The 20824-nt window shown below is 34.9% G+C and overlaps 1 protein-coding gene across 1 annotated transcript in view; it reads right to left on the reverse strand.

The window, feature by feature from the left end:
• Positions 1-3475: 3475 nt before the first annotated feature.
• Septin7 (septin 7) overlaps positions 3476-20824 on the reverse strand; it is a 47428-nt gene continuing 30079 nt past the window's right edge. The window contains exons 7-13 of the mRNA XM_055601254.1: positions 18395-18487; positions 17125-17221; positions 15250-15301; positions 10877-11002; positions 8560-8695; positions 5927-6066; positions 3476-4550 (exon numbers count right to left, since the gene is read on the reverse strand). Of these exons, the coding sequence (XP_055457229.1) occupies positions 4511-4550; positions 5927-6066; positions 8560-8695; positions 10877-11002; positions 15250-15301; positions 17125-17221; positions 18395-18487 (684 nt within the window). The 3' untranslated portion in view covers positions 3476-4510. The remainder of the gene's footprint in view (positions 4551-5926; positions 6067-8559; positions 8696-10876; positions 11003-15249; positions 15302-17124; positions 17222-18394; positions 18488-20824) is intronic.

Raw genomic sequence — 20824 nt, forward strand, 5'->3', positions numbered from 1 at the left:
TGTTGCGTTTACTTGTAAATATGAAAACTGGCCTTTGTCACACCTGGGTCCTCAATGGGACCCATTCTGGAAGGAGAGATTTGTTAGCAATAGCTAAGTCCTCACTAATCATACTCCCAATTTTATAGAATATGTTCACATACCTGTGCATAGGAGTCCCAACTACCTTACTCTCACCATTCAAAAAGCCCAGGAAGTATTAAATTTCAGGAGGTCTGTGAACTATACCAAACCAATGATTCTGCATGGCCAACAGACTTTACTGCTAATCCTGCAAGCCAAACGAAGTAAACACAACCTTTTGGCACAACCCTTCTTTGCTCAGGCCAATAACATTCCTCATTCCTCCCATGAAGCACCCCAAGTCTAAGGAACACAGTAAATTCTTAGCCCACACTTTTGGTGAAAACTGTTCACGCAAAACTGAACACCGTTAGCATCATGAACAGCAGTGTTCCTGCCAGAGATGGCTAGTAAACCATCTAGCCAATTACACAAAATGACATTTTCTGACTCCTTAACATCCTTCCTCTCTGGGATAGTTACCTTATGTTTACATAGTACCCTACTGTTTCATTCATTAACTACAAAATTCTCTCTCCTGGGCTGGAGAGATGAATCAGCAGTTAAGAGTTCTTGCTACAGTTCATCAAGGACCAATTTTAGTTCTCAACACACATCAGGTGGCTCACAACTGCCAAGGAATCTTGCCTGCAAACTTGAGAGGGTCTGATGCCTCCAAGGCCTCCAAGGGCACCCAAATACATGGAGCATACACATAGACAAACACATATAAGGCGAAACAAAATATATACAAGAAAATAAAAAAGCTACCTTCTGTGTGCAAACAAGCAGGTATATTTATAGCAGCATCGACACTGAAAAATGAATCACCTCCTGTACTAAGGAGAAACAGTACCTTTTAAGACTAATGGTATCAAGTTCACAGAGCTAAGTTTTGAAGCTGCAGAGCACCAGTGACATTAGTTTGTGCTAAGAACTGAGGACACCAAGCCTGACCAAGTGAGGCCAAGTGATATCATGAAACCCATGTACATAGGTCCTGCTTTCAAATGAGTGCCAGCACCATTAGGTACTACCTATTAGGTAGGTAAAACCTTCCAAACTGTTTTTAGATCTGCAAACAATTCTATTATCCATCAAACATTGTGCATATAAACTGAGCTTACTCTCTGGAACAGTTCATAAACGACCACAAAAGAAATACTGAGGAAATACAGGCACTTCTGCTTACTTAGCAAGGCTTTTAGAGTGCCAAACATTTTCACTTCAAATAAAAAGGAAGACAGTGTCCTCAAATACTATCAACACAACTCAGATCAATGGCTCCCAAGTGGCATGCTGAGCGCTAAACTTATGTTTCATTTACTTCTGTGTTCACAGTAATTTTGTACTGTTTTTCCTTTCTTCAACCTCACTTCCACTCCTGGATCAGAATGAGAGTGCACAGATGAGGGGGTGACACCCAGCCAACGAGCCTGAGAGGCAAAGCCCCGACCCCTCTTTAGCTTTCAGGATTGCAATCTGAGCTATAGAAGTTATATGCCCACGTGTCATGTTAACTGTGAAACTAGAAACAATTAGACCCCACTTCCATTAGGTGGCAGTAAAATTCTACTCCCAGATGTTCAGGCACTACAAGTGCACTTGCCTTATCTGATAGCAGAAAGAAAATCTCTCTCTCTCTCTCTCTCTGTCTCTCTCTCTCTCTCTCTCTCTCTCTCTCACACACACACACACACACAGAAAACAGCAATCAAACTCAAGAGTTAATGATCAAGATTCAAAAAACCTTTGGGGTTCTTTTATTAGATGGTGAGTGAAGGGGTCTTCTTCCATACCTTCCTAACACACAGAACATATGACAACCACATGCAGAAGCAACAGCCCCTGCTTGAGGCAGGGGGCCTAAAGACTGTTTATTTCCCACTAGGAAAAACCAAACAAAACACATTACTAACAAAAACCCTTATAATTATTCTACCTTAGCACACATACTTCAAATTTTTAAATTCACTTATTTTGGACACGCACACAAAAACTATTTAGCCCAGGCTGGCCTGGAACTCATCATGTAATCCAGGCTGGCTTCACACTTGAAGCAGTCGTCCTGCCTCTGCTTCCTCAAAGCTGGGAATACGGGTATGCACCACCATGAGCAGACATCACTATCTGGTCATATCACTTATTTTCAAAAAGCTACACATAGAATGTTATGTTTTCCAATATTAAACAAAATACATAAGGTAACTGCAAATTAACGATGGCCACCTAAAGGTAAATGTTTATGGGGTTTTTATAATGATGTGTGAATATCCTGCAATTTCTACTTTTAAAATAGCCACCTTGGTGTGAATTTTTGGATAATGATTCTGTAATATGAATAGTTTTTCTAATTAATGTTTTAAAATCCAGAAATAAATATCTCTGAAAAGCAATAAACATCTTTCAAGGGCTCTGACTTAAGTCTTTCAGGTTCTAAATTAAACAAACAAAAAATACTAGCTAATTAGAGGAACATTTACTTCTGCTTTAGTCATTAATTTAAAAAGCTAAGCACAAGTATTTTTAACTTTAGTAAAAAAAATGCACTACACTTTTGAAAACAAACAAACAAAAAACCCAAACCAACAGTTTCAGGAAGTTTTCAAGGCACACATAATCTAAGAATGAGTGGGAAACATGTTTAGATGTAACTCTCATTGCCAAACTTTGGGCAGCGTGCAGGAAGTCTTATGAGGGAATGGAACGATAAAAAGACCAGAAGGGACAGGAGCTCCAAAAGCAGACCAACAGAGCCAAACAAAACAAAACAAAACAAAACAACCAAAAAAACCAAACAAAAAACAAACAAACAAACAAACAAACAAAAACCCTGAGCCTTGGGGCCCTGCAGACACTGATACCCTACCAAGGACATAAAACCGAGCCTCAGATGTAGCCTATAGACTCAGTATCTAAGTGGGGTCCCCAATAAAGGGAACAGGAGTTTCTCTGTCATGAACTCAGTGACAAGCTCTCTGATCACCTTCCACTGGTGGGGTACAGCCTTCCCAGGTCACAGAGGAAGACAATGCAGCCAGTCCTGATGAGACCTGATAGGCTAGGGTCAAATAGAAGGGGAGAAGGACCTCCCCTATAGGTGGACTAGGGGAGGGGTATAAAGGGAGAAGAGGGAGGAAGGGTGGGATTAGGAGGAGACCAGGGAAGGGGCCACAGCCAAGATACATAAATTGTAATAAATGATAATAAATACATTTTTTAAAAAACTGAAAAAAGAATATAACATAAAGAGGTAACTTATTAATGAGCACTAGTAATAGCTGATGGTGCAGCCCTCTAAGAACTGGCACATGCACCTGCTTACCAAGATGGACATGCAGCAGATCTTCAGAGGACATTCAAGCTTCTTCCCAACCTGTCAATCTACTACAAATATGCAAGACACTACCACTTTGTTACGTCACAACATTGTTTATTATGTGATTTTTTTTTTACAATACAAACAAAAAAATACAGGTATGCAATATATGGATACAGCTAAATGAAGAATGGTGACTTTTTTTTCTTCAAGAGGCCATGATTCCCCATTTCTAGTAAAACAAAAGACTGAGTATAGGTAGAAACAGGTTGGTTGTTAGCTTCACAATTTGCCTAGAAATGATCTACAAATGCATTTCTCCTCCTGCTACTTACCATAGAGTGTAAAAAGGGAGTTAAAGGAAAGTTTCCTCGTTGCTTCCTATCATATGAAAGATGCTATATTCTATTTTAGCAGGGCCAATATGTGGAAAATATCTAAATTAAATGTTATTACAAAAAAAATGAAGCAGTAATGAGATTCTGGCTAAAGGGGCACTAAATGAGAATAATATATATATATATATATTTAAAGAATCCAAAACAAACAACAACAACAAAAAAAGGCTGTTATAAAAAGCTCTAGGTGCACTGTAAGCATATAGGTTTTTTTCCATGTGTACTTTTAAACAATGGAAGTGTCAAAAATAGGGTCCACTGTGTTAGACTAAATACATTATTGTATAGGCTGCATCGAATGGAACCTCTGTATTATAATTATCATAGAGAAGCATAGTTTGCATCATATTATGGCAATTTATCCTCAATGAAAACCTTCCAGAGTCCTTTTATTTTAGAATATTCTGTAAACAATCAAACCACCAGAACATGATTGTACAACAGTAAAATGTTTTCTTGCATTAAACTGAAGACATCTTTTTAATTTAAAAAAAGAAAAAAGAAAAAATGTGGAAAGGTAGTACTTAGAGCTGTTAATTTCTAAGTACATAATATCCTAGACAATTCAAGGCATCTTAATCTCCTTCGAGAACAACAAAAAATAATTTTTGTCATGCTGTTAAATCCATCATTATGGATAAAATTGGTGCAAATTGGTCAAACGGATCCAACAAACACTGATGTCCAAGCTGGCATATTGGCAACTAATACATAACTGGTGGTCAAGAGTTTAAAAGATCTTGCCTTTCTTCTTGTTCTTTTCCAAGGTTCTACATGATTAAAAGAAAATAATGAAGGTGAGTGACACTGTAAATGTTAAAAACAAATGAAAGCAATCGCTTACCCAAATACAACTATACTGTAATATTAAACAATATATTTTAATTGAAAAGAAAAAGAAACTAAATTATTTAGAAGTAAACAATGAACCAATATTTATCTATAAAAGTATATTCTTAAGACAATCAAGTGTCCAACAAAATTCCAAAACAAGCAGTAAAGGACACAGTGACGCTCCATTTTATTCATTTTCATTTACTAGACATTTCCCCCCTAAAATTAAATTGTAGAAAATGTAAAAAGTCACTCTAGTGCCCTTTCTCCTGCCACTGCATTGTTAGATATATCTTTGACAAATGTAGTTTCTTCTTTTGGCAGAAAGCTCAGAGGAAGTAAGGTACTGCAGAAACAGCTTATGTGTGAGTGCCTCGGTAGGAGAACGTGTTAAAGAGACTCCTCCAAGGGATATTCCATTTCCATTTTAAACGCACTAATTATCAAAAGAAGAAAACCAATGTACAAACACTATTGAGTTTTACATAAATGAAGAGGGGGAAATGATTAACTATATTACAAACCAGAGATCTCTTATTTATCAGTAGAGTATTTATTCTAAAGATATAAAGTACCTAAGGGCTGGGGAGTATAGCTCCTGCCTAGTTTGTGCAAGGCAGGAGTTGTGTCTACTTTGTGCCTCAGGTTCAATCCCAGCACCCCCAAACCATCATTATATCTAACACCTGAGGTGAGGAGGTAAGAAATCAATTCCTATTAACTGCAGAGACTGTTATGATGCTGCTAAATCATAATTTTACAAATTCAGCATGGAAAACATCTGGACTGAGAAAAACACTATGACAGTACACCAAATATAAAAACATTTACCCATGAAAACAGCTATGCTTGGGGACTGTGATGGTTTTAATGAAAATGCCTCCGCCCCATATTCTTATTTGAATACTTAGCACCAGTTGGTCTAACTATTTGGGAAGGATTAGGTGATGTGGCCTTATTAAAAAGAGGTATGTCACAGACTTTGAAGTTTCAAAAGTTCATGTCATTCCCAGTTAGGTCTCTCTAGCTCTTGTTTGTGAATCATGATGTAAGCTCTCAGCTGCTGCTCTAGTGCCATGTTTGCCTGCTGCCATCATGCTCCTGCCACAATGGTCATGGACAAACTCTAAGGAGTCCTCAAAAATTTAAATCCTAAATAAATTCTTCCAAAAGTTGGTCATGATGTCCTATTACAGCAATAGAAAAGAAACTAATATAAAAATACATAATAGATTACAGATTTTAAATTTTTTTCGATAAGTGCTTTAAAATGTCAATAGATGTATTTCTTGGGCATCCTGATATTAGTTACCTTGAAGAGTTCTGTTGCTCTAAAATACGTTGTTGAGCTTCCCAGTTTGCCTTCTCTTCTTCAAACTGACGACGTTTTTCCTCTAATTCTTTGTGCTGTGCTTCTAAATTCTTTTTCATTTGCTCATGGCGCCGCTGAAGCTAAATCAGAATCATAGATAAAAAAACTTAGGGTAGATACTCTAGTGTCAAGAATGTGTGCCTATGTCATAATGCCAGTGTGCCACCTGAAAAGCACTGCTTGAGATTATTCCAACTGGGGAAACTGCCACCCTAAAAGCCAATGACTTCAAAGAAATTACCTTAAAAATACATAAAATAACCATGTTTATAAATAACAAACTTATATTTGTCTATATTTTATAATAGACAACTGTTCACAAGTATGATGGAGGTTGAAGAGAAAAAACATTATTCCTCTACTTAAAAACAAAAACGGCTGTGAATTACAGACCAAAGGGTGACAATATAAAAAACTTAATCCTAAGTCTCCTAATTCCAGGTTCAGAAACCTGAGCCAGCGGCTACAGAAAGTAGTGAAGGACCTATGTCCAAATGGATCCTGGTAGTAGATAACGTCCTCCAATTCCTGTAAAAAAGTGATTCTTCAACATTATTCTTTATACAAATTTTACAGAATCCTAAACTTTACTCTAGATACAGTGGATTAGAACCTTCAAGTACTATATGTAGAAATCAGATTTTCAACAGGCAGATCCCAGTTATTCTAATGCTGGTGGTCCTTCCAAGGCTGAGAACTAAAGCTGTAAAAACTGCTGGCTGACAGCTGGTTAACTACAGAATCAAAGAGCTCACATCAATAGATGCTCAGAAAAATAACTTCATTGCAGCACTAGCCAATCTGTTTCTGAAAAAAACAATCAACAATTAACAAACAAACCACATTAAGTCGCACTATACTAAATGCTCAATGATTTAGTCGAAATAATTCAGTTACCCAAGAATTATATGCATTAAAGATTTATTGGTAAATTAATACTTGGGGCTTGAATCTTAATATAATTTTTTATAAAATGTTCTTTAGTACACCCACAAAAAAACAGTTTATTTCTATTGCAAAGATTTCATTTAATTCCTATAAAAGGAAATCACTTCCAAGGTAAGTCAAATCTGAGTTCATGTCAGCAATTTACTAAGAAAAATGGAACACAAGAGAATGCAAATTTTGTAGCAAAGAATTGGTATAAACGAATACAAAGCAATCACAAACATACAATTCAGAACAGAAATTTCCTCTGGGAAAGAAAGATGTCATATAAAGGAAAAAACACATAGAAGTGAAATGAATTCAGTTAATTTTTTTTCATGCTGTGAAGTAGGCTCACAGCTGTATATTCTTTACAAGTAAGTAACATTCATAATTTACAAATAAATGATTTCCTAAGCAAAAGTATAGGTCACAATCAGTTATTTCCAAGAATCTTTGATTCCGATGAATTAGGAAGTTGAAAAATTTTCAAGTATTAAAAAAGGAACAGGCCTGAAAGACAGATAGATGCTCAGCTGGTAAAGGTGGCTGCCTACCAGGCCTAATCATGCCAAGTTTAATACCCAGGACATACGTGGTAGGAGAGAACTAGCTCCCGCAAGTTACCTTCCATGACATGACACGTGTTTTACCCCACACAAATAATGAATAAGAAAATCTTACAAAAGAATATAAATTATGTTTAAAATACACCTCCTGAGTTATCGAGGGCAGCAACAATAATCAAAACACACACACACACACACACACACACACACTATCTTTATGCTGGCTCATGCATCTGCAGTGATAAAATATTTTGTCCTTCCTGTTATCTGTAGTGAAGACAGGCATTAATACCTATCTTATATGTCCACAGCATGGACTAAGTGATAAAATACATCAGAAACTCTGTACTGCTCATGACATACTATACTGCTAAGTATTAGCAGTTACATACCAAGTATTTCCAGCAAAATAGATTCAAGAATAAATTATACTTATATAATTTACTTGCATATATTAAAATATATTTACATGTGCAAATATAAAGATGTACAGACTTTATCCCAGGGATGTTTTAAGCATACTGGAGTAGGGTTCTATGAAGTTACAGGAATAGACAAATTTAATAAACAGGCAGGCATTTGTGGAAAGGGAACTTGGCCCAGATTCCTTCACAAGTCCCTCAGAAGGTACTGCTATTGGCATTTACTGGCAGGTGACTTCTAATTTTGTATTTCATTGTTCATTATAACTAATAATTAATTTTGGGCATTTTGACTATTTTGTATTTTGTCTTCCCACTTAGAAGCCGGTACAAACCGAAATATATTTCTGTAAGAAAAATGGTTACAGCCAGGTGCGGAGGCACACATCTGTAATCCCAGCACTAGGGGAGGCAGAGACAGGTGATCTCTGTGAGTTCTAGGCTAGCCTGGTCTACAAGGTGAGTCCAGGACAGCTAAGGCTACACACAGAAAATCTATCTGGGGGGCGGGGGGGGGGGGGGGGGGGAGTTTACTTTTATTCCTTATTTTATATTACTATATTAAATTATTTCTGGAAATGTATAAAGATATAATTTAAAATGTGAAAATACTATTAAAAGGAATACTGACAAGGCTGCTAATTAAACTGATTACCTCTGCTTCAGAGTCCTTCAGTTTTTGAACTTTCTCTTTGACCTTCATCTCAAAAACTTGTTCCATCTCCATCTCCATCTTCTTCATCTTGGCTACATGTTCCCTTCGTTCTTCTTCCATCTGTGCCAGAGGGCTCCTGCCACCAACATTGAAGAATAACCATTAAGGTCCATAAATCAAAACTGCAATACTAAACTCTGAATGAGCTGATGAAAACAATGAGATGATATAGATGCCATTATCATTTGGATGCATAAAAATATTTACATCATTTTAAACACAAATTACAGGTCTTATATAATATAGGTAAAGAATCCTTCGGAAGTTGTAAAATATATAACCATGCTCATAACCATAGAAGTTTACATCTTCTCTATTAGTATTTTATCTAATTCTCAATCTGTACAAATGATTACTATAAAACAAAGCCTAAAAATAAATCTGTTAGCAAGCTGTTTCTCTAAATCTTGTGTACCTCAGTTCGAAAGGATTCTTTTGGCTAGTTTTTATGTGACTTGACACAAGCTAGAGGTAGCTTGTGAGGAAGAAACCTTAATTGAGAAAATGCCTCCGTAAGAGCAGGCTGTAGGCAAGCCTGTAGGTCATTTTCTTAATTACTGTTTTATGGGGAAGCTCAGCCTAGTGGGCAGTGACCCCCTGGACTGGTGGTCCTGGGTTCTGTAAGACAGCAAATTGAGCAAACCATAAGAAGCAAGCCAGTAAGCAGCACCCCTCCCTTGCCTCTGCATTAGCTCTTACCTCACGGTTCCCATCCTATTTGAGTGCCTACCCTGATTTCCTTCAATGATGAACTATAATATGAAAGCATAAGTAAAATGAACCCTGTTCTCCCCCAAGTTGCTTTTGCTCATGGTGTTTTATCACAGCAATAGAAACCTGAGCTAAGACAATGTTATATTTGAAAGAAACTGGAGAAGAAAAACCAAAAAGAACTATTCATAGAAAAAGACAAGAAGTCATGTGATTTATTTTTTTTTAGAGAAAAATTTTCAACCAGGAAAAAAAAAAATGTAGCTAATGAAGTCAGTATATAGAGAACATATTAGTTTTACTAAAATTTCAAGTATTATAAACTTCTCTAAGATAACTACTGGTGTCACAACTACATTTATTTACATAACTCAATTGAAATACTGAATATAACTACCATCCATCTCCTAAAAGACCACTTAGGTTACGCAGACTACTTCTAGGCTCTTTATAAATGCTTTAATGCTGTTGAAAATCCACTCACTTAAATATCTTAGTGTCTTAAGTTTAAACATTTCAGTGAATTAAACATGAAATATTTCCGAAATGCTAGACATTAAACAATTAAATAAAAAACTAGTTCATTCTATGGATCCTAAAGTTCATGGATTCAAATGTCAGCTGCATAACTCAAATCTCTTTAAGTTTTTCATGTTGATAAAACCTATTGCTCTCGTTCTTGGTGGCCCTGCAGAGGTGGAAGCCAAGTCTCTATTGTTAAAGACATATTTAAGGTACAGAAGCCAGCGGTTCCTGAGCTAGAACTGACCTGAATGCCTACTCCCTGAGGACAAGCTTTTATAGTATCAGGTGCTATACAAGCTTTCAAAAAGTGAAGCAACCAACAGTTCATCCAGCTATGAAGCCTATGAATCAAAACAACAACCAACATAACATGATAATCCTAAGAGTGTTGTAGTGGCATGCATGCCTTGGTGGTAATCAGCAGCTCTCTTACTGAACGTACCACCTATTTAGCAAATAGAAAAACCATGCCTAGTACTGGAAACCTAGCAAACAACCCAGGGTTCGTGAAGTCATGAACCTTAGAAAAGAAATTACAACCACTTTACTAAAACAGCGTAATTCCTAACAATGGAAAAAGCTAGCTGGTATTCATCTGGAAATTTAATCCCTACTACAATGATATGCCTACCAGGAGAAAAGTCATCAATCAAACCCAACTATGAACCCTCTGAGCTACAATAATAAAAACTTCACCAGACCAAAATGCACTCCCAGGTGAGCTATCTTGTCAGCCTAAGAAACTGCTTATATTTTCTCTTCAAAACTATTTATTTATCTGTTTGGTTTCATGCTGTATGTTTATAAACACATAAACACATGACAAAAAACATACAGTTCTTTACAAATAATAATCATTCCAACAATTAATGGTAAGACATGATAAAATTACCAAGACAAAACTTAGCAGCATAATTTTCTGCTATAATAAATAAGAATATTGTACAAATATTCTAATGAGCAACAAGAATTTCAAGAAGGAAATGAATTATTTACTATGTAAACATCATTTTATACATACTTAGTAAGCTGCCCTTTATTCTTGTTGTTATCCACTCCGTTGTAAGTAACTGCTGCTAGTTTTCTGCTTCTGTAGTTCTCATAGTGTACATTATTGGTAACATCTTTCAAGTCCTGCATATGTGTTCTGTCACAAACAGCAAGAGTTTGCTTATGTTAAAGGCTTTGACACATAAAAATTTCACCAAGACACAATTTCAGCATTAAAATATTAAGAAACATTCATTTATCTTAAGATGTCATCATTTACAGACAAAACAGATCAAAACAGAAATTCAGATTCCAAATGAGCTTTCAAGAGCATTAATCACTCAAAGAAACTAATGAATAATAAACTTTCTACCACAGAAATAGTTGTTTCTGGTAGTTTAATTTTAATTAAAAAGGAACAGGGGATTACAAAATAAGGCTCATAATCTAACAGAAACTGTTTTCCTTGATGCAACATTACCAAGGTAATACTGAGTTTCACCAGCTTAGTTTATAAACCCTTAAAATAACGGATCAGGTTGTTCACCAACTATGGAATCTTAATTTAGAGTTAACTTTCTGTTTATCAAAGCTGTCCAGTGAATACGCTGTGATATAGGTGATAAAGCAAACAATTTATAGGAAATGACATGATTCTTTAATGATCTGAAAGGATAAAGACTGAGTAATAATCCTCCATTTTCTCATTCCCCATTACACTTTTAATTTCTTGTATCTACCATTTTACCACAATTGCCTTTGGTAGACAAAAATAAAATGTAGTGTTTTTTCCTTCCTTACATCCAAATCCCATTTAATATGCAGTACCTTATTCCACATCATAAACTCAATTATCTGGTTCATCTTCTGCTACCTGACATTCCCATGCAGTTCTCAAAATTTACTTGTCCTATTATTGTTTGGTTTTCCAGTCCTGTTTACTGGAAACCTTTTAAATTCTGTCTATCAGTGCACTAGTTTTCTCTTCTAGCCACAACAGTTACACCTAAGCCTCTAGTGCTTCTATTGTAGTCAGATGGGCAGTTCCCAATTCCTAGAGCACCTGACAGGTGAAATGGAACAGCTCATGCTAATTTGTTAAATCTTGTGGAACTGGCATCAGTCATAATGATACCAAATTATGTCTTTAACTATATTGTGAGCCCTTCTTTAACATAAAGATATATTTCTTTTGTATTCTTGCTACAGATAAATATAGAGTAGGAACTTTTAAAAAATGTAACATAAGATAAACAGTATTAAGAACATATCACTGTGTGAGTTTCTCCATTCTCCAGATGGAAAATAAGGATAATTTTATGATGCTAACATGAAACAATATTTTTAGCAGGATGTGTTAGTGCACAGCTGTAATCCGAACATTTAGAAAGTTAAGACAGCAAGACTGGTTATACAAGGCCACCTTAGCTACATACAAATTTCAAGGCCAGGCTGGGCAGCATGTGACTATCTAAAACTGCATTCATTAAAATTAAAAATAAAAAAAAAAAAAAACCAAAACCAATGCAGCATATTTTGTAATTTAAATCTCATTTAATCATTATATCATTAAGAAACAAATTTATAAATAAAAATATTATTGAACTCTTTGTATTAGTGTCATTTAGCATAGTTATCTTTGTCACTAAAATATTGTCTGTCACTGTCTAATTCTGACATTTAGAGGACGAATATAAAAAACATTTTTGTCTGTTTGTGTTTTTTTTTTTTTCAATCCACTTCTTCACCTGGATAACCAGTAAAAGTTTTCTCTAGTTTCAGGAAATTTGTATTTCTAAGTTTTCATTGTGGGTATCAATGTTCTCTTAGCTCCTTATGTACATTCTCTGTGTGATTTCTGTGCCATCTATGACTTCATCCTCAAAACAGTGTTTCATCTTTCTTTTTGAACTGCTTTCCTTGGTTTGCCTATAGCAGCCAGTTCTTACTTAGCAAAATAACACTTCTTTAAATTTACCTCTCTCTTAGAAGCAATTATGATTGTTAATTTTAGCCTCTAAGATTTCAATTACTTAAGACAGATTTATAGAAACAGGCAACAGGTAATAACAATTATATTATTATGTGTATGGGTATTTTGTCCACATGTATGTCTATGCACCACTTGTGTGCCTTTTACTATGACAACCGAAGAGTGCACTGGATTCGCAGGAGTTAGGGAGTTGTGAGTTACCATGTGGACAGGAAATGAACTCAGGTCCTTTGCAAAAACAGCCAGTGATCTTAATCACTGAGCATTTCTCCTGCTTAATAATGGTATTTATATTTTCATATATAGATAAAATGTCTTGCTGATGTGCTTATTAAATCTTGCAAGCATGGTCACTTTGTTCTGCAATACTTATACTAGGGAGTTGTCCTTACCAACTCTGAGCTATGCACATTTGAGTAGCTTCTAGGCCCCTCTACACTCTTTTAGATATGTAGGTAGCTACTGATTATATACTTTGAAATACAAAAGAAAAAGTGATTTAATACAATGGTATCAAACACTGTAGATTTTAAATCCAGATGTGTTGTGGGTTGGACTGGTGCTCTATATTTTAATGTTAATTATGGCCCCCAAGATCTTGTCCCTGCCCAGATGAGCACATTCTCATGTACACCTGTACTTATTGTATAAACCCTGTTCCACCTAATTTAAAGCTGACTGGTTGATAAAAAAAAATGTTAAACGTGGGATTTGGCAGAAGAAAGGGGGGTAGATTTTGGGGTTAACAGGCTAGGGTCGAGGAACCATGAGGAAGGAGAAAAAAGACAGGACTGGAGGAGAAGTAAACAAACCAGCGCCATGGGTTAATATGGGAAAGGAGCACATGGCCAGTATCAATGTGGATGGAGGAGATGGAGAACACTAGTAAATATTTTGGGACCAAGGATGGGAGGTAGGCCTGGGAAATAGTTAAAGGGTTAATATCTGCAATGCCCCTGATAAAGGCTATTTTATAAAATACAACAGATATCTATGTCTTTATTTGACTGATAGTTAGATAATACTTATAATTATAGCCTAATAATAATTATTTATTAGGCCATACCTTTTATATTTACCACAACACAGATAGAATACAATGATTCATTTAACTAAACAGTCCTCACAAAAAGGCTGTCATGAGACATTGTGTTTGTCTGCTAGTTTTGAGAAAGGATCTCAATATGTAGCCTTAGATGGTTTGAAACTCATTATGTATACTAGGCTGTCCCCTTACTCACTGATGTCTATGTGCCTCTGCCTAGCCAGCACTGAGATTAAAGGTGTGTACTACCATGCCCTACTGAGGCATTCTTTTAAGTTGTTCCATAAGAACCAAATGAATGAGAACAATTGCTTTAATAGAACCTAAAGCACATATTCTCAAACTGTTATGAAAAGTTCCCTTTCACACACACTTGATATGTTCTTAATGTGAAACCAAGTAACCCTACTCATTATCTCCATTTTATCATCTACTTCCTGTTCCCTTGAAAAAGATGCTGAATTGATGTCAAACTTTCATTGATTGTATACCTTCTGAGAGTGCAGTTTGAATTTTGTAAATCATCCCCTTCATTATGAGAATGACCTTGATATTCCATGATTTCCAATTATCAAATATGTATTCCAAATTCTACAGATAAAATGAAATTCCAGTGTACTGAGAAAGTGAACAGTAGTGTGAAAATAAATGTATCAACTTAAGATATACATCCCAAACCAAGACTTGAAGAGGGTATATGGCAAGGTTCTGAGGAAAACAAAATGAAAAAGGAAAAATAGGAAAAGAAAGGAACATAATATAGATCAACATGGAAACACTCCAGTTCATTTTGATGGCCTCTGTTCCTATTTTCTCTAGCTCCACTACAATTTTTCAGTTTCTTCTCTGGTGTTATTTTTTTTTTTTTAATTTAAGTCCTTGGATTTCTATAATCAAAATATTCTCAATGTCCTACTCTCACAAGGTTGCTTCTCCTTCAGTATCTGGAAATGTAGTTTAAGAAGATAGTAGGAAGAGTGGTTGCTTACAATGTTCCAGTACGTTAAAATGTTCCATTTACCAGCAACTAACTTGTATACCCTCAACACTGAAGGCCAGCTTTTGTCTTTTCTATCCTATTTCTGAAAGCTATTCCAGAAATTAAACCTCAACACAGAGTATAGTGATAAAGTATAAAACTGATTTTCCTTTGTATTCCTCACCTTATTTCCTGTTTTTTCTTTCTAATGATTAAAATCTTGTATAAACAATCAAAATTATTCTCATGCATTATTTAAATTTCAATAGGAGAGTGACGATGCCAATATAAAGTAGCTTCAATTACAGAAGCACAAAGTCTTCCAAACTTTAACTTTTTTTAGGATGCTAAAAACCTTTTGCTGTTTTCCTTATTGTTCATACTTACCTTATCAACATATTTCTTAGAATCGTAAAATCACAATGTTCACCATTTTCAACTGTAAAAAAAGAAATAAAAGAAAATACACCACAGATGTTAATTTTGGTAATGCTTATCTTTTCACAGGAATATGGAAATAAAACCAAGGAGAGAATATGTAAAATGCCTAGATCCAATTTTTATTAAGGGTTAATACTAAAACAGAACTTCAAGAAACAATAGGCAAATGTACGCTATTATTAAACTAACATGTTAAAAACATTACTTTTCTATTCCATTTTTCTTTGTGCACATGTGTGTGCCTGTAGGCAAAAGTGCATGTATCTGTAAAGGAAAGGCCGATATCAACTGTTTTCTCCATGACTCTCAATTTTATTTACAGAGGGTCTGTTGATGAACCTGCAGCGTGTTCATTCAGATAGCTGGCTTCCTTGGGGATCCTATGTCTCCACCAGCAGAGTACTAAGATTACATACAAGCGGAATGCCATGCTTTTCAAACTTTCTCATCAGAACTGCTGTCCTCACACTTTCACAACAAGCATTTTTATCCTTGGCCGTTCTTGGTGTAGCTTAATCCTCAGTGATAGACATGTAATAAATGAGCTCTCTGAAAATAAACAGTGACAATTTGAAAGAAACATGCACTTTCTCCTTATCAATAGTATAGAATATATTTATTATGTGATACATTAAAAAACCTTAGTGTTGTGGTTGAGGGAGAAAATACAAAAACCTCCTTGACATAATCAAAATGAAAAAGCTAGTCAAGAACTTTAATATTCTTTATTTTAAAAAAAAAAAGGTATCATCAAAAGGAACACAAAATGTTAGTGTCAGGAGATAGCAATGGAATAGGAAAAAATAATTACATAAATAAAGCAATCATTTCAGAGCATACTTCTAAAGGACATAAAAGTTCTAAAGTATTAAGTCAATAATTGCAGGTTGCCTCGGAACAAAGTTGAGGGTCTTTGAGCAAAAATCACAAATAAGGACAGTAACTTGGCATGATTTTACAAAAATTACACAATTATTTAAAACATCAACACATATATCAAACAGCGACTCCAACTTAGTACAATAAAACACTGAATATTTAGTAAATTAATAAACACACACTTATGAAAATATTTCTATTGCTGATAGGATTTCTGAGGTTTCATGTCATCACTCAGAGTTTACTGTCATTGAATGCCAATACTAGTAAAGATAATGAAAACAGGTGACATTTTCCTTAAGGAAAGAAAAGGTCATGATTGTGGCTGGCTCTCTCCAAACTGCTCCATTTCCAAAGATTTATTAGATCCTAGGGAATAATCTTAGACCAATGGAAAAAACCACTCAACTACAAAGCATGCTTTCAAACAAGACAAAGAAAGTGGTTTGGTGGTTGCACAGGCACAAATGAGTGGGGCAATGACAACTAACTGAGAAGTATTACAACTTGAAGATTTAATATCTACTTCCCTGACTTACCTAATACATCTGAGAAACAGAATTATACTTCAGGAAAACAAACACTACAAAAAATGAAACAAGATGGCTTAGCGGTTATGAGCACTGTCTGCTCTTTAAAAAAACCTGGGTTCAATTCCCAGCACCCCACATGGCAGCTCACAACTGTCTGTACCACCAATTCCAAGGGATCTGACACCTTCAAACATAAAATAAAATTAAATAAATTACTTTAAAAAAATGAAACAGTGTTAAACACTATCCTTGAAAGCCTAGAGTGTATCACACATTGTGTATTTTATATTAAAGTAATTTTTAGTACTTTTAGCACTGTGTATTTTATATTACTTACTTTAAGTGATTTTCAGCATTTTAGTACCTCTATGAGACCTTACATTAAGTTATCCACTGAAAAGAACCTTACCTTCAGCCACACCCCAAGGATACTGCCTTCCTCTGACTCTTTTGCCATTAACTTCAATGATAGTATTGCTACCTACCACAGCAAGAGGTAAACGGTCCTATAAAACAAAGTGTTACTGTAAACACATCTCTATAGTACATGATTCAATAACAAATAATTTGTAATATTCAACATATTAACAAAAAATTACTTGAATATTTACTAAATTCACTCTTATCTAAATTCACTCTTATCAGCCAAGCAATAATTATTCAGGAAATTGCCTTTCAAATGGTATTAGCAAAGCAAATTATTAATAAAACTGCCTTTTTGTTGAAAATTTAATAAAAATATAGTATTGGTCAAATTATTTGCCAAAAATTACTCTGAAAATCATCCCATATACAGAATAAAAAATACACTGATATTTAGAAAAGAAAACAAAAACAAAAAGATAAGACTATGAATTTATCTGATTATTAACCTTAACAATATGAGATACAGAAAATATTCTATTTTGTAAACTCTAACTTCAGAACCTCATATTCACTTGTAAAATATGTATTCATTTATTTTAGTGCAAAGTATAACTTCTCAATATTTAGAAAAAGCTATTTTGTAAAACGTCTAAAATTCTTCATTGGTCATACATAAATATGCTATCAATTGTACAGTAGTTAATTATGCATGTATATAAGACCAGTATTCACTAAACCACTTTAGCTCTCGATATTCAGAACAATTATAAATTAAAACACATATTAATAGCCAGGTGTGGTGGTGCAGAAGCAGGTGAATTGCTAAGTTTTGAAGCCATCTTGGTCTACAAAGCAAGTTCCAAGATGGCCATGCTACACAAAGAAATCCTATCTCAAGAAGAAAAACAACAAAACAAAACAAATATACAAAAAGCCTCAAAAAATTAAAATGATGTGGAGTTTTTGTTGACTTTTATAAAAAGATTAAATAAGCAAGTTTTATCAGGCTCTTAAAAGATCAAAACACACAAAAATTAATATCCTTCCTGCTCATGTTTGTTTCTTAAGGAGAAAAAATTATTTAAATATGATACCAATGAATTAGAAACTATTTGGGATGGTATTCAACCCCGTACTCCATGCAATGCCCTGTTCTATGTGTTGCTAACAGACAGTAAGTATAAAGTTGATAAACATTAAGTAGTAGCCACATTTGTTTTTGTAAGCGAACTATTTTAGAATTGACATTTTTGGTGACGTTTTAGAGGACAACTGGAGGCTTAAACACTTTACTATACAGAGAAATGACCTACCTTTATCTTCTTAACCAGCTTATTCTCTTCTTCATCATCTGTTTCTGGAAATTCATATATCTTAATTTTATGTTCTTGGATTTCTTTCATTATCTAAAACAGAAAGAGGGAAAGAGCAACACATATACTTATGACATTAGCAGTATTTTTACTAAATATTTCTTAGATTTTTATGACACCTCAGTTACTGCTGCTTTCTTGTTCATATTTAAATACCAAAACCCACTGCTAGAGAACAGGGACAGAAAGTAAAGGTGGTTGCCATGCAAGCCTAGGAGACTTATAAAGGTAGGAGAAAAGCAGAAATAGAGAACCAATCCCACAAAATTATCCTCCAACCTCCACAAGTATTTCAAGATATGTGCACCTTCCTCCCTACCTTCACCCTTATACACATGTAAGTATCAAAATGAAATTTAAATTATTTTTAATTAAATTATTTCAGAAGTGTCAATCATATGATTAATTATCATAAAATAAATTCTAATAATGACAGAATATTCAGCTGGTCTCTACTATAATGGCTTTTAATCATTTATTTTAAGTGAATGAGATTATTTCTCTTGATATAACTTATTGTAAAAGCTGAAGCAACAGAACATAAAGTCACCCAAAAAATGTAGCAAGAGCAAGTAAAAAACACAACAGTCTCAGGAAAAAGGTTTCCTCTTTAACAGAAAGAGTCATTATATGAACAAGCGCACATCCATAAATCAAAGGCTAGACAAGCAAGTATAGGGAAAACACACACTAGAAATGAAGAGTCTGAAGACTTAATAATATTAGAAATTACCTATTCAATTTAATTATCTTATCCAAGAGGATTTTCAAAGTGAAGGGAATACAAAAATCCAAGTAACTGTCACCTACCCATACAATTCAAACTCCTAACAGTCCTATAATAACCCTCCCTGGCTCTACTTTTTATTACACTGCTGCTCTCAAAGCAAGAGCCCCTAACATTAAAAGAGCTTTAAACAAAATGAGTTATATGATTAGTCTACTGAACAGAAACAGAAGTAAGTCCTGCATGGTATACACACCTGTAATACTAGGACCTGGGAAGCTGAAACAAAAGGACTAAGAGTTCCTTGCTAGTCTAGGCTGTAGAGAGAGAGCCCATCTCAAAAATAAATAAGTTAAATTATCAATGGCCATCAATAGGATCATGCCTTCACCACTGGACATATATCCACTTTAAAAAACTAAACAATGGCTGGGTGACACATGCCATTAATCTCAGAACTCAGAAGGTAAGTGGAGCTCTGTGAGTTTGAGGCCATCCTGTTCTAAATAGTGAGTTCCTGGACAACCAGATTTACACAGTGAGAGCCTGTCTCAGAAAACAAGAATAAAAATAAATGATGCCTGGCATGATAGGTCATGCTTTTAATCCCAGCACTCAGCCAGCAGAGGTTGCCAAATCTTTGTTAGTTGGAGGGCAGCCTGATCTATAAAACAAGTTCCACAGATTCTGGTCTATACAGTCAGAACTACATAGCGAGACCCTGCCTTACAAGAAACAAATAAAGCAGCCTAGCTTTAACAGCAGTGATCCTTGGTCAGAGGTTACACACTCAAATTATGTAGGGAGCATTTTCAAAATAAATGCTAAGGCTCCACCTTCCTCGCACAACTTATTAGTAGGGATAATGTCCAGCAATTATTTTGAAAAACCTCCAAATGATTCCTTGGGTAAGAAACATGGCTCTAAGCATACGAAACGGTAATTTTTGAGCCTAGAAAAACAACACAGAGGTAAAGTATATGCACCAAAGACCTTAGGTTCAATGTTAGGTCAAAGAAAAGAGGAAGGAAGTAAACCAGTAGCCATGTAGCCAGTCTGAAAGTAGACATCATTACTAATCCATCCTTTCACCTCTAACTTCTCAGAATAAATCTACATAGAGATACAGACTATTCAAGGAAGAAACTTAAGAGGCAAAGATAGGTGGATTGTCATGATGCTGAGTCCAGTACAGGTTAAACAGCATCAATCTTAAATAACAACAATAAAAAAATAAGAGAAAAAGGAGGAAGAGAAGGGGCAAAAAGAAAATGAGGAAAGGAGGAAAAGGAAGAGGGTTCAAAGAAGGAAAAAGGGAAGGAGGAAAAAGAATGGAAGAGGCAAAAAGAAGCGAGAAAATACTCATGTAATGAAAATATTAGTAGTAAAAAACTATGTTTAAGATGGCACAATTTGTACGAATTTAACACCACTTCAAGGCAAAAGTTTTTTTTTTTTATGTAACAAATTTCAATGTATTGTAAAATTCATTTTTAAAAGGTATTTTGTTACAAAGAAGCCTATAAGGCTTACTGAGAACAAAACTCTAGAGTCTATTTTGAATATAATACAAAATTGCTGTTTTTAAAATACTGGCCTAAAATAAAAAATACTATTAGAATAGACACTTTCAGAAATTTACC

The sequence above is a fragment of the Psammomys obesus genome, unplaced genomic scaffold (genome assembly GCF_907164565.1).
Source record: "Psammomys obesus unplaced genomic scaffold, mPsaObe1.curated_primary_1811, whole genome shotgun sequence".
NCBI lineage: Eukaryota > Metazoa > Chordata > Mammalia > Rodentia > Muridae > Psammomys > Psammomys obesus.